A 14,569-nucleotide genomic window follows, 5' to 3' on the forward strand; every position below is an offset into this window, starting at 1 on the left:
CCTGGGGGCAGGAGGGAGGGCACAAGTGCTCTGGGGTTGAGCTCCTGCCCCCTTGGCAGGTGGATGCTGGGACTGCCCAGGCAAGAAAGAGGCCTGAGACCAGCAGGTCCTGGACCTTGGACGCCCTTCACCCTGCCCCTCTTTGATGTTTTCCATGGAGGGCAGGTGTGAGCAGGGCAAGGCTCTGCCTACATTGGGCCCCACCTCACCCCTGCCTCACAGGAGAAGCAGCCCTGGAGATGGAAGGGAGGGAAGATGGGAGCTAAAGCACTCACTCACCACCCCGAGTCCAAGAAAGCTCTGGCTGCTGTGAAGGCTTGCCTTTCTGGGGTTTGCAGACTAAACACCCCCTCAACCCTTCACATATCGCACTGGAGCCACAACATGGGTGGGCACTCTTGATTGCCCAAAACAGTAGCAAAGGCCTCCTTTTCCCACCACTCACTCATGTTCACTGTCTCTAGGGCGGTGCCAGACCTTGTGCCCGGGGCTGGAGACCCAGATGACGCTGCTGTGGCCCCTGCACCTGAGTTGCTCTAGGAGGTGTAAAGATGTGAAAACAGGCTCTCCCATGGATTGCAGTGCCAGGCTCCACCACAAGGGGATGCTGTGCTCTGGGGCCATGACCACTGTCCAGCAGTAGGAGGAACAAGAAGCCAGGACGTTAGGGTTGAGCTTGGTAAGGCAGGGGGACCCAAACAGAGGGAACAGCAAAGGCGCAGACGGCCTAGAGGGGAGTGTAGCTGGAATGGAGAAGCAAAGTGGGAGAGGGAGGAAATGGACAGGGCTGGTAGAAATGAGGCTGAAATGCAAGGTGGGTTCTCAGGCCATCTGGGGGCCTCACAGTCTGCTACAGACCATGGGGAGCGACAGAGCACTTCATGCAGGAGACCAAACTTAGCATCTGAATGGTGAGTCTGGGTTATTGAATATGGCTGATAGAAGGAGGAAAGGGGACAGCCAGGATCCTGGCCTCATTTCTCAGGAGAGATGACCCTGGCCAACTCAAGGGCCTTCGCAGTGCAGTCAGGAATGGCAGGGGGCATCACAGATGTAGAGGACTGGCTGGCATCCCACTTTCCGAACCATGAATGTGCCCTTCCCCCAACCAGGGCATAATTCCTCGTGGGAGCAGCTTTGGCTGCATCTTGGTAGGGTTCTTACCCCAGCACATTAGACTCCCCTGGAGAGTGGGGAGAGTTACCTGTGCCAGGACTCTACCCCAAAGAGTCTGATTCAACTCATCTTGGCTTCAGTATAGTTTTTAAAGCTCCCCAACCCGCTCTTAAAAAGTAATAAAAAGGGGACTTCCCTGGCAGTCCAGTGGTTAAAGACCCCATGCTTCCAATTCAGGGATGCAGGGGATGAGGGTTCGATACCTGGTCAGGGAACTAAGATTCCACATGCTGTGTGGTGTGGCAAAAAATAAATAAATAAAAGTTTTTAAAAGAGTAATAAAAAGAATGCAGAGCCACAGAAGGAAAGAGCACACTCTGTAGTCACTTTACCTCCCCTTGGTTTTTATTCAGCTGGTGGGGAAGCAGGGGCTCGTGATGGTGAAAACTAGCTCCCCAAAGGGAGTGTGGAATGAGATCGTGGTGACGGTTGCACCACACAGATAATAGGCTAAAGCCACTGAATTGTACACTTTAAAATGGTTTTATGGTACATGACTCACATCTCAATTTTTTTTAAATGAATGTGGTAGAGAAGGCAAGAGGTGTGAATGCGTAGCAGGAAGGACGGCCAAGAAAATGTGAGTTAGTCTAACATCCCTTGATGGTTAAAGTTCCTATAAACACAGTGGAGGGTAGCATAAAGGAATAGGAAGACCACAGAGGTCTTTACCTTGCAAAAGTTGGTCTTGGAGCATCTCGTTTGAGATGTTTTCCAGGAGCTGTCCACCTGAGCTGGACCAGCGGGAAGCTCTGGCAGCCATCAGCTGGACCGCAGCCCATCTCCCCCCACTAATAAGCACCAGGCACTGAGAGGGTCCTGAGTAGAGAGAGCTGAGGAGAAGTGAGCAGAGACCCCCTAACAGGCCTGTAGGTAGCAGCTCAAGTTGTATTCAGGGAAATAGATAATCAGTGCCTAGGAACTCAGTATTACAGTGTGTTGTGGATTCCACAATACAGGTGTCAAAACTTAAAAATTTAAATGAAGGACCCAGCAATCCCAATCCGAGGTATCTACCCAAGAAAACTGAAAACATGTTAACCCAAAAACTTGTATGGGAATGTTCCCAAAAAATCAAACTCTGGGCTAATGTAAAATGTGTACATGAATGTTTTGGCATTATCCACAATAGCCCAAAAGTGGAACCAACCCAAATATCCATCAACTTATGAATGAATAAACAAAATGTCTATCAGGAACAAAACAACACCATCGCCAGATGATTCTGTTGCACAGCCGAGGTTGAGAAGGCCATGGTTAAGGGGTAGAATCTGCCTAAAGGAATCCCAAAGTCCCCATGGAGAACACGGCCTCCTCTGGCTGCTCTGTGGGGCAGTGGCCTCATCCTGCTTTCCTCCATTCTGAGGCCAGAGGGATCAGGGGCAGTCAGCCCCAGTGTACCTGCTAGGATGATGCATCCTTCTTATTGCTGCATCCCAAGCACTGGCAGGTCCTGGCATATGGAGGGTGCTCCGAAGGATGTACCCAATCAGCCTCTGCTTCTTCTTCAACATTCCCCCACTGGAATGAAGGTCAACTGCAGCTATGAAACAGCTTACGGTCAGTTTTTGTCTCCAAGGGTAGACTCAAATGGGGCCTTTTCTTTTTTCTTTTTTCCTAATGGAAGTATAGTTGGCTTAAAATATTGTGTTAGTTTCAGGTGTACAGGGAAGTGATTGACTTGTATATGTTTTTTCAGATTCTTTTCCATTATAGGTTATTGTAAGATATTGAATATAGTTCCCTGTGTTGTACAGTAAATCCCTGTTGCTTACCTGTTTTATGTGTAGCAGTGTGTACCTGTTGACCCCACACTCCTAATTTATCCCTCCCTCCCCCCTTTCCCTGTTGGTCAACCATGAGTTTGTTCTCTGTGAGTCTGTTTCTGTTTTGTATATAGCTTCATTTGTATTATTTTTTAGCTTCCACAATATAAGTGATATCATACAGCTTTTGTCGTTCTCTGACTTATTTCACTTAGCATAATACCCTCCAAGTCCATCCATGTTGCTGCAATATTTCATTCTTTTTTATGGCTGAGTAATATTCCATTGTGTGTGTGTGTGTGTGTGTGTGTGTACATACACACCACATCTTCTTAAACCAATCATCTGTTGACAGACACTTGGGTCATTTTCATGTCTGGGCTATTGTAAATAGTGCTGCTATGAACACTGGGGTTCATATATCTTTTCAAATTAGCGTTTTTGTTTTTTCTGGACATTTTCCCAGGAGTGGAGTGGAATTGCTGGATCATGTGGTAGTTCTGCTTTTAGTTTTTTTTTGTTTTTGCTTGGTTTTTTTGGGGGGGGTGGGCTGCATTGCTTCTTCATTGCTGTGCATGGGCTTTCTCTAATTGCAGCAAGCTGGGGCTACTTTTCGTTGTGGTGCACAGGCTTCTCATTGTGGTGGCTTCCCTTGTTGCCGAGCATGGGCTTCTAGGCACACGACCTTCAGTAGTTGTGGCTCGCGGGCTCTAGGGCACAGGCTCAATAGTTGTGGCGCACGGGCTCAGTTGCTCCACAGCATGTGGGATCTACCTGGACCAGGACTCGAACCCATGTCCCCTGCATTGGCAGGCAGATTCCTAACCACTGCGCCACCAGGGAAGTCCCTACTTTTAGTTTTTTAAGGAACCTCCATACTGTTCCCCATAGTGGCTGTACCAATTTACATTCCTACCAACAGTGTATGAGGATTTCCTTTTTTCCACACCCTCTCCAGCGTTAATTATTGTAGACATTTTGATGCTGGCCATTTTGACCAGGGTGAGATGGTACCTTATTGTGGTTTTGATTTGCATTTCTTTAACGACTGGCGATGTTAAGCAGCTGTTCATGTGCCTGATGGCCATCTGTATGTCTTCTTTGGAGAAACATCTATCTAGGTCTTCTGCTCATTTTTTGATTGGGTGGTGGTTGTTTTTTTTTATTATTGAGTTGTATGAGCTGTATCTATATTTTAGCTATTAACCCCATCAGTCCCATCGTTTGCAAATACCTTCTCCCATTCCGTAGGCTTTTTGTTTTGTGGATGGTTTCCTTTGCTGTGCAAAAGCTTTCAAGTCTGATGAGGTCTCGTTTGTCAAACAGCATTTTCTGATGGGCATGGCTTCATGTCCTCTACTCTCTGGTCTCCTGGCACTTGTGCTGCCACCAGGCTACCAGAGCGATGGCAAGACTAAGCTACTCTGCTCTCCAGCCCCATGGGCCATCCCCCCTCCACCAGCTACATCTCACCTGTTTGCCTCCTTGGCAAGACAGTGGACTCCTGGTTTGAGGAGGTGACCACGGTATCTGGATTTATCCTTCTAAATGGGACTGCTGAGCACGCACCTCAGTGTGGCCCCAAATCTGAGAAAAGACATCTTAGAAGGGCTCCAAACATTGTCTCAGCTCAAGCTTAATCTGGCCTGCTGTTGCTCCAGGTTAAATAACAAGGTTCGTGTGGACGAAAGGCCAGGATTTCTTGATTGGTGCAATGTGAGTCTTTGGGGGTGGCTGGTAATGCATCCTGGCAGAGAGAAAGGCAGGTATGGGGCTGTCTGGGGAGGGGATAAGTTCCTGGGGGTCAGTCCTGGGCGCTGGGACGATGGCTGTCTCACAGGGCCGGGCCCGTGCTGGGTGCTGCCCCCAAGGTCTGTCTGTACGTCACACCACACGAGGCAGCTGGCCCGCGGGACAGTTTGAGTCACTCTTGTTGCTGGTCGGGGGGCGCTGGGACCGGGCGTCACACAGGAGAACAGTGTCGATCTTCACGGACGCAGCCCGAGCTTTTGCCCGGGCGCGCGGCCAGGTCGTCACCTGCTGGGCCAGTCAGCACCGTTTCGACTGTGTGGTTCTCAGCATCTGACTGTCGCACAGAACACAGCAAGCGCATTGAGTGTTTGGGCACTTATTATGGGCAACCATCTATTCAGGGGACAAGCATGGTCATGACAGGATTCTGAGTGTGTCAGGACTGACCTGACGAGAGTGGTGAGCCGCGTCTTCTATTCGCTGATGTAAGGTTTTGCGCACAGTGAGAGCCGTCCCTCCCCCAGAATCGTTATGAAGTGGCAGCCTGCACGTCTGCCGGGGACTCAGGGGACGGAAGGCGGAGACCCAAGTGCCTTGGAAGGGACTGTCCACTCACCAAAACGGTGGTGGAGTCCCTATGCCTTCTCAGGGCTCTGCACTGGCCCCAACATCTGTGAATGAACGGAGTCTGAGTGTGAGAAGAGAGATCACGTCGGAGGTGGCCCGTGGTCGCTTCACCCAGGGTGTCATCCACGCACTCGATAACGCGAGAGGAGCCCGGGGCCTGTAACACTGACCCTTCACAGGAACAAAATGAGAAATCACAGCAGCTGAGCCAATGGTGTAGGCGGCCTCTGTGTTAAATGCTGGGAGAGGCTGGGAACAACAGGACAAAAGCTGAGAAGGGCCACGAGCACAGAGGACAGCCATGGGAAGGGCCTGGCAGATGCGCTCCAGCTGGGAACCCCTGTCACCACAAAGGGCACAGACCCCACTGGGAGACACTGGGTTTTTGGGGGGTTTTTTGGATTTTTTTAATTTATGTGGACCAATTTTAAAGTCTTCATTGACTTTGTTACAATGCTGCATGTGTTTTATGTTTTGGTTTTTTGGCCATGAGGCATGTGGGATCTTAGCTCCCTGACCAGGGATCGAACCTGCACCCCCTGCATTGGAAGGCAAAGTCTCAACCACTGGACCACCAGGAAAGTCCTGACACTGGGTTTTAAGACAAATCCAAAGATGTCCCTTAATATACCCTGGGTGCTGTGTCCAAGGTGGAAGTAGTTACTGGACCTGAGTCGTGGTTGCCACTTGAGGGGACGAGGGGAGGCTAAAAACCATTCCCACCTTCGACAGAGACCCTCCATCACCACCATCCCCTACGGTCCCCGAACATCACTAGGGGAACCCCAGCCTGCCCTTCGGGGAGACATCACCCTCCTCAAATCAGCATGTGCTTCAAGGCGTGTATCTCCCTGAGGCTGGATTACTGCCGTTCACCACTGGGGTGACATGGTCCTCGGCCCAACTAGAAGCTCCAGGAAGGAAAATGACAGATGGTTTTCAATTTCTGTTTCAAGTTTATGGAAAAACTTTGCTGTAATAAACATAAGAACTGGTCCCGCTACAGAGAAGTGGAGGTGGTAGGAGCCCAGGTGAGGGGTCCCAGGGCCGCTGCCCCAGACACCGCCTGCCCGGTTCGAGCTGCCTCAGGTCGCAGCGAGGATGTCGGGTCAGTGACTGCTCCACTTTAAACCGCCGCCCCCGGCACCACCTGTCCCTCTCCGGCTTTTCCTCCACAGCCCACGCAACCACCTAATGCACTTTGCATTTTGCTTGTCTGTTTTGCCTCCTCGAATGTAAGTGTCATGAGACCTGCTTACAGGGATTCTGTTTGCCACCACGTGACCCAGTGGGGTCAACAGTACCTGACAAGTATGGGGTACAACAGTAAGTGTTTGTTGAGTGAATGAATAAAAGATGGGGGATGTAGGCAAACCGTGAGTGAGAGCCTGCTCTGCGACATGACTGCCCAGTTGGTTTTATACTTCATCATTTTCTCCCAACGGCACTGCGGGAGCAGACTCTGGTCAGAAAACAAACAGTTTTCAAGTGGGACTGTCTTCTAGAGTATTTTTCACTGGTTTCTAGTTGCCTCTTTACCGAAAGCCTTGTTTTTGAAAGCTAATCTCTAAATGATCAGGTTAAAATAAAAAGGCCTCTCCAGTTCTTAAAAACGAAAAAGCAGAAAATAGACTTTATTCCAAGAGAGATTTTTAAAAGACGTTTTTAAAGAAAAAGACAAGTTACACTACTAATGCACGTGTTTGTCACTGTTTCTGAATTTTCCTTCTCCAAGGCTAGCACTCCAGCCAAGCTTTCGCAGGATGTGTTCAGAGCCCTTGGTCCACAAGAACTTGGCCTCGCTCTTCTCCCGAGGGGGCTTCTCAAGGCTTCTAAGCCAGGCAGTAAGAGTGGTTACAAGGCTGCTGAGAGCCGTGGGCCCACAGGGTCCTGGGCTGGCGCCCACTGGCATTTCCAGGGAGAACTCCAGTGCAAGGGGTTTCGGCTGGTGTCCCAGCAGCCATCAGAGACGGCTGAGCGGGCTAAGCTTTCCAAAGACCAGACATGACACCAGGAGCCGTCGTGTGTTCCCCAGAAGCAGCCGAGATGAGCAGATCATCCTCACCCTGCCGGGGCCACACACCCCTGGGGCTCGGCCGATAACGGCGCCATCTGTGCTGAGTGCAGCATGTCTCACCCTCGGCAGTGGGGGGGACCCCGTCCCGGCACCTCCAGTCACACCGCCCCGGGCTGCCGGGGAGCGCGGCACACCACACGGAGCGCCCCATCCAGAGCCCCAGGGGCTGCTGCCTCTGCTGCGCAGTCCAAGCAGTCCTGAGGCCGAGGCCCGGCTCGAGCGGGCCGGGAAGGAGGTTCAGATGAAGGACCTGGCCAGCGTCACCATGTGGTCCACACCGCACGCCACATCCACAGGTTCCCCAGGCATCGTCACCTGAACAAACAAGACCCAGCACACCGTGAGGAGAGATGGCCTGGCGGTAGCCGATCAAGGGCCTGACCCTGGCTCTGCTCTGGGTAGGTGACCTAACCGCTCTGAGCCTCAGCTCCCTCACCTGGAAATGGGGTGCTTACACCCACCCGGCAGGTCTGCTGGGAAGGGCAGAGCACCCACCGTGGGAAGGGCCGTCCTGACTCCCCACCCAGACCCGGGCAGCATCCCCCGAGAGGCCGCTCTGGGCACGCGCATGGACCCTGCATGCACCGTCCTGGGACATGCACACCCCACAGAGGCCGTCCCCCATGAGTGTGACTCCCCAGAGGTCAAACCTGTGCTCAAGCCAGCTATTCAGTGACTCTTCCCAGGGGTCACCAGACAGCTGCCTGGAGCAGCTCCAGAAACCCTCCTGCCCTGCCCTGCCCTGCCCTCAGGGTCCACTGTGGGAAGGAGGCCTCCCAGCCCAGTGTCTTCACCCGCTCTACCCGTCAGCTCCAGACCCAGGCAGTCTGCTCCCGGGTCCTGTGCACCCCGGAGGACGGGTGTTTACTGCGTCTCAGAAGGTGCCAGAGGCCTGGCTGGCAGCCCTGCCAACAATGCCACCCACACTGACACCACTTCATCACAGGCAGGCCCAACCCTCCAGGTGACGTGCAGACAGCCTCGTGCGGGTGTGGAGGCTCCAGCCTGCTGGCCCTGAGGGTGACCCTCAGTGCCCCACAGCTGGGCCGTGGAGATGGACCCCCTCCCTCCAAACTCCATGGTGCCCACAACACAGGTGGGACCTCCAGGTACACACAGCCACCCAGTTCTCCAGGACAGGGGCACTTTGCTTCCTCCTCTTGGTGTATTATTACTATAAATGTTATTATTATTACTACTATTACTTTGAATAGGTGATAGCCACGTGGCTACGATATAAAATGACATTCAGTAGAAAAGAAGAAAAGGCATTAAATCCCGTTGGACGCCACCCTGTCATCACATGCCCTGCTCCCCACCTTCCCTCTGAACTGGAAACTACTTTTAACTGGTTTCTTGTCTTTCCAGAGATTCTAGACGCAGAAAGCGGTGCGAGTGTAGTGTCTTCTTAGGGGGCAATTTCTAAGACAGAACACCTGCACCACCTCCTGCTCAGCCCCCGCCAGGACGCTGATGCTGCTCTTCTGACCGGATCAGAATCCTGCCATCCCTCCCCAGTGGCAGCGCTCAGCGGGGCAGCGTGACAGCTGGAGAGGGATCTGTAACAGCCTGCGGAGTTTACTGAGCTTCAGAGGGAGAGGCCTCGTCCAGATGGCCTGCCCTAAAAGCCCAGAGGCAGCAACATCAACCGTTCAGAGACAAGTCCATTAGGGTCTCCCGGCCACAAGGCAAACGGATGCTAGTAACCAAGTCGTGCTACTCACCCATCCCTAAACAAACGCCTTCAGCAAAACCTGTTACAGAAATCACTGAACAAACATGCAGCGGTGCCCTCAGCTCATCGCAAAGGCCCAGAGCTGCAGAAAGCGTTCCAGGATGGCCATAGAAGCAGAAGAAAACATGCTGCCTGGGGTGACCAGGCCAGGTGAGCTCCTAGCAACCTCCCCGGGCCACGAGAGCACCTTTATTGACCTTCCCCAGGAAAGGGCCACTCTCCGCGCTAACCTGCGGCCAAGCTGTCACACTTAGGCACCTCTGTCCTTGTTCTCCAAGGGCTGTGACCATCAGAACCCAAAGCAGAGGGAGCCACCCCGTCTTGGCTGACTCGCTGGGATGATGGTCATGGCTGACGCTGGCCCCAGGAGCCTCTCTGGGGAGCAGCAGGTGGCTCCCAGAGCCCCAGCCCCCCCCCCAGCCAACTGCCTCTCACTGTCAGCCTCTGAACTGAGTCCAAGAGAAGGCTGCCCTCAGCCGTGTTTTATTTGTGACCTCATCAGGGTTAAAAGGAGTTTCTATTCTAAACCAATTTACACTCACATTGTTGCAAAGGCAAACAGTTCCAGAAAACGAACCATATTTGGCCTGAGTGACTCTGAAAAGTTTGAGCAGAATCAGTGTACGAACAGCTCTCTGTACCAGGACAAGTTCCCAAGACACGCACCCACCAGCTGAAGGGCAGAGGAAGGCAGAGGAGGAGCGCTGGACCAGCTGTGATCCGGCCACCGGACTTGCCGTGTCCCCACTCGGCTGCACCCAAGATGCCCTTCCCCGGCGCCCAGAAGCCAGGCCACACCCCGGAGGGGAGCCGGCTCAGCCTGCGAGGAGGCCCAGCCCCTGCAGCACGCCCTCCCCTGGGGCGTCATAACTGCCAGGGCCTGTGGCTCCTGAAGCAGCCAGGTAAGAAAGAGGCCCAGGAAACAGAGGGTTCCCAGCTTGTGCTCCAACCAAAGCCCCACCAGAGAGGCGCACGGCGAGGGGGAAGCATAGTCTGCACTCAGAGCACCGAGTTCACGTCGCAGCCCACCCACTGCGCAGCTGAGAGACTGGGCCAGCGGCTTCGAATCCTGAAGTCAGTGTGCACGGGGGCAGGCTGGGGGGCAGCCCAACCTTCACAGGCTGTTCTGGGGATAAGAGAGACAGTGCAAAGCACCGGCCCCAGGGACAGCTCCGGGCCCTGAGAATGGCGGTCATGTGCGATGTAAAGTGAGGGCATGGCCTGGGTGGGGGTGGGGCCACTCGAAAGCTCTCCTCAATGTCCTGTTCCCAGGCCCGCAAGGCTGCCATCAGGCAGAGGGTCCCCACCTCCGCCTCGCCCTCCCTCCACCGCGGGGATTCCAGGGGAACCCAGCTCAGGCCCTCGCAGAGGAGGGGGACCATGGTGACGTCTTTTTCTTTTTTTTTTTTACATCTTTATTGGAGTATAATTGCTTTACAATGGTGTGTTAGTTTCTGCTTTATAACAAAGTGAATCAGTTACACATATACATATGTTCCCATATGTCCTCCCTCTTGCGTCTCCCTCCCTCCCACCCTCCCTATCCCACCCCTCTAGGTGGTCACAAAGCACCGAGCTGATCTCCCTGTGCTATGCGGCTGCTTCCCACTAGCTATCTATTTTACGTTTGGTAGTGTATATATGTCCGTGCCACTCTCTCACTTTGTCACAGCTTACCCTTCCCCCTCCCCATATCCTCAAGTCCACGCTCTAGTAGGTCTGTGTCTTTATTCCCGTCTTACCCCTAGGTTCTTCATGACTTTTTTTTTCTTAAGTTCCATATATATGTGTTAGCATACAGTATGTCTTTCTCTTTCTGACTTACTTCACTCTGTATGACAGACTCTAGGTCATCCACCTCACTACAAATAGCTCAATTTCGTTTCTTTTTATGGCTGAGTAATATTCCATTGTATATATGTGCCACATCTTCTTTATCCATTCATCTGTCGATGGACACCTAGGTTGCTTCCATGTCCTGGCTATTGTAAATAGAGCTGCAATGAACATTTTGGTACATGACTCTTTTTGAATTATGGTTTTCTCAGGGTATATGCCCAGTAGTGGGATTGCTGGGTCATATGGTAGTTCTATTTGTAGTTTTTTAAGGAACCTCCATACTGTTCTACATAGTGGCTGTACCAATTCACATTCCCACCAGCAGTGCAAGAGTGTTCCCTTTTCTCCACACCCTCTCCAGCATTTACTGTTTCTAGATTTTTTGATGATGGCCATTCTGACTGGTGTGAGATGATATCTCATTGTAGTTTTGATTTGCATTTCTCTAATGATTAATGATGTTGAGTATTCTTTCATGTGTTTGTTGGCAGTCTGTATATCTTCTTTGGAGAAATGTCTATTTAGGTCTTCCGCCCATTTTTGGATTGGATTGTTTGTTTTTTTGTTATTGAGCTGCATGAGCTGCTTGTAAATTCTGGAGATTAATCCTTTGTCAGTTGCTTCATTTGGAAATATTTTCTCCCATTCTGAGGGTTGTCTTTTGGTCTTGTTTATGGTTTCCTTTGCTGTGCAAAAGTTTTGAAGTTTCATTAGGTCCCATTTGTCCCATTTGATTCAGTCTTGGCAGGCTGTGGATTTCTAAGAATTTGTCCATTTCTTCCAGGTTGTCCATTTTATTGGCATAGAGTTGCTTGTAGTAATCTCTCATGATCTTTTGTATTTCTGCAGTGTCAGTTGTTACTTCTCCTTTTTCATTTCTAATTCTATTGATTTGAGTCTTCTCCCTTTTTTTATTGATGAGTCTGGCTAATGGTTTATCAATTTTGTTTATCTTCTCAAAGAACCAGCTTTTAGTTTTATTGATCTTTGCTATCGTTTCCTTCATTTCTTTTTCATTTATTTCTGATCTGATCTTTATGATTTCTTTCCTTCTGCTAACTTTGGGGTTTTTTTGTTCTTCTTTCTCTAATTGCTTTAGGTGCAAGGTTAGGTTGTTTATTTGAGATGTTTCCTGTTTATTAAGATAGGATTGTATTGCTATAAACTTCCCTCTTAGAACTGCTTTTGCTGCATCCCATAGGTTTTGGGTCATCGTGTCTCCACTGTCATTTGTTTCTAGGTATTTTTTAATTTCCTCTTTGATTTCTTCAGTGATCACTTCGTTATTAAGCAGTGTATTGTTTAGCCTCCATGTGTATTTTTTACAGATCTTTTCCTGTGATTGATATCTAGTCTCATAGCATTGTGGTCGGAAAAGATACTTGATACAATTTCAATTTTCTTAAATTTACCAAGGTTTGATTTGTGACCCAAGATATGATCTATCCTGGAGAATGTTCCATGAGCATTTGAGAAAAATGTGTATTCTGTTGTTTTTGATGGAATGCCCTATAAATATCAATTAAGTCCATCTTGTTTAATGTATCATTTAAAGCTGTGTTTCCTTATTTATTTTCATTTTGGATGATCTGTCCATTGGTGAAAGTGGGGTGTTAAATTCCCCTACTATGAATGTGTTAGTCGATTTCCCCCTTTATGGCTGTTAGTATCTGCCTTATGTATTGAGGTGCTCCTATGTTGGGTGCATAAATATTTACCATTGTTGTATCTTCTTCTTGGATCGATCCCTTGATCATTACGTAGTGTCCTTCTTTGTCTCTTCTAATAGTCTTTATTTTAAAGTCTATTTTGTCTGATATGAGAATTGCTACTCCAGCTTTCTTTTGGTTTCCATTTGCATGGAATATCTTTTTCCATCCCCTCACTTTCAGTCTGTATGTGTCTCTAGGTCTGAAGTGGGTCTCTTGTAGACAGCATATATATGGGTCTTGTTTTTGTATCCATTCAGCCAGTCTGTGTCTTTTGGTGGGAGCATTTAATCCATTTACATTTAAGGTAATTATCGATATGTATGTTCCTATTCCCGTTTTCTTAATTGTTTTGGGTTTGTTATTGTAGGTCTTTTCCTTCTGTTGTGTTTCTTGCCTAGAGAAGATCCTTTAGCATTTGTTGTAAAGCTGGTTTGGTGGTGCTGAACTCTCTCAGCTTTAGCTTGTCTGTAAAGGTTTTAATTTCTCCATCAAATCTGAATGAGATCCTTGCTGGGTAGAGTAATCTTGGTTGTAGATTTTTCTCCTTCATCACTTTAAATATGTCCTGCCAGTCCATTCTGGCTTGCAGAGTTTCTGCTGAGAGATCAGCTGTTAACCTTATGGGGGTTCCCTTGTCTGTTATTTGTTGTTTTTCCCTTGCTGCTTTTAATATGTTTTCTTTGTATTTAATTTTTGACAGTTTGATTAATATGTGTCTTGGCGTGTTTCTCCTTGGACTTACCCTGTATGGGACTCTCTGTGCTTCCTGGACTTGATTAACTATTTCCTTTCCCATATTAGGGAAGTTTTCAACTATAATCTCTTCAAATATTTTCTCAGTCCCTTTCTTTTTCTCTTCTTCTTCTGGAACCCCTATGATTTGAAATGTTGGTGTGTTTAATGTTGTCCCAGAGGTCTCTGAGACTGTCCTCAGTTCTTTGCATTCTTTTTTCTTTATTCTGCTCTGCAGTAATTATTTCCACTATTTTATCTTACAGATCACTTATCCGTTCTTCTGCCTCAGTTATTCTGCTATTGATCCCTTCTAGAGTATTTTTAATTTCATTTATTGTGTTGTTCATCGTTGCTTGTTTCATCTTTAGTTCTTCTAGATCCTTGTTAAATGTTTCTTGCATTTTCTCTATTCTATTTCCAAGATTTTGGATCATCTTTACTATCATTATTCTGTATTCTTTTTCAGGTAGACTGCCTATTTCCTCTTCATTTGTTAGGTCTGATGGGTTTTTATCTTGCTCCTTCATCTGCTGTGTGTTTTTCTGTCTTCTCATTTTGCTTATCTTACTGTGTTTGGGGTCTCCTTTTTGCAAGCTGCAGGTTCGTAGTTCCTGTTGTTTCTGGTTTCTGTCCCCAGTGGCTAAAGTTGGTTCAGTGGGTTGTGTAGGCTTCCTGGTGGAGGGGACTAGTGCCTGTGTTCTGGTGGATGAGGCTGGATCTTGTCTTTCTGGTGGGCAGGTCCACGTCTGGTGGTGTGTTTTGGGGTGTCTGTGGCCTTATTATGATTTTAGGCAGCCTCTCTCTAATGGGTGGGGTTGTGTTCTTATCTTGCTAGTTGTTTGGCATAGGGTGTCTAGCACTGTAGCTTGCTGGTCGTTGAGTGAAGCTGGGTGCTGGTGTTGAGACAGAGATCTCTGGGAGATTTTCGCCATTTGATATTACATGGAGCTGGGAGGTCTCTTGTGAACCAGTGTCCTGAAGTTGGCTCTCCCACCTCAGAGGCACAGCACTGACTCCTGGCACCAAGAGCCTTTCATCCATATGGCTCAGAATAAAAGGGAGAAGAAGGAAGGAAGGAAGGAAGATAAAAAGATAAAAGAAAAAATAAAGTAAGGTAAAATAAAATAGTTATTAAAATAAAAAAATAATT

General features: G+C 49.1%; 1 protein-coding gene across 1 annotated transcript in view; it reads right to left on the minus strand.

Annotated features, from left to right (window-relative positions):
* Positions 1–7,513: 7,513 nt before the first annotated feature.
* RCC1L (RCC1 like) overlaps positions 7,514–14,569 on the minus strand; it is a gene marked incomplete at its 5' end in the record, with an annotated part of 40,132 nt that continues 33,076 nt past the window's right edge. The window contains one exon of the mRNA XM_079720156.1: positions 7,514–7,713. Within this exon, the coding sequence (XP_079576282.1) occupies positions 7,636–7,713 (78 nt within the window). The 3' untranslated portion in view covers positions 7,514–7,635. The remainder of the gene's footprint in view (positions 7,714–14,569) is intronic.

This window comes from Hyperoodon ampullatus (assembly GCF_949752795.1).
Source record: "Hyperoodon ampullatus genome assembly, chromosome: 14".
In the NCBI taxonomy this organism is placed as follows: domain Eukaryota; kingdom Metazoa; phylum Chordata; class Mammalia; order Artiodactyla; family Ziphiidae; genus Hyperoodon; species Hyperoodon ampullatus.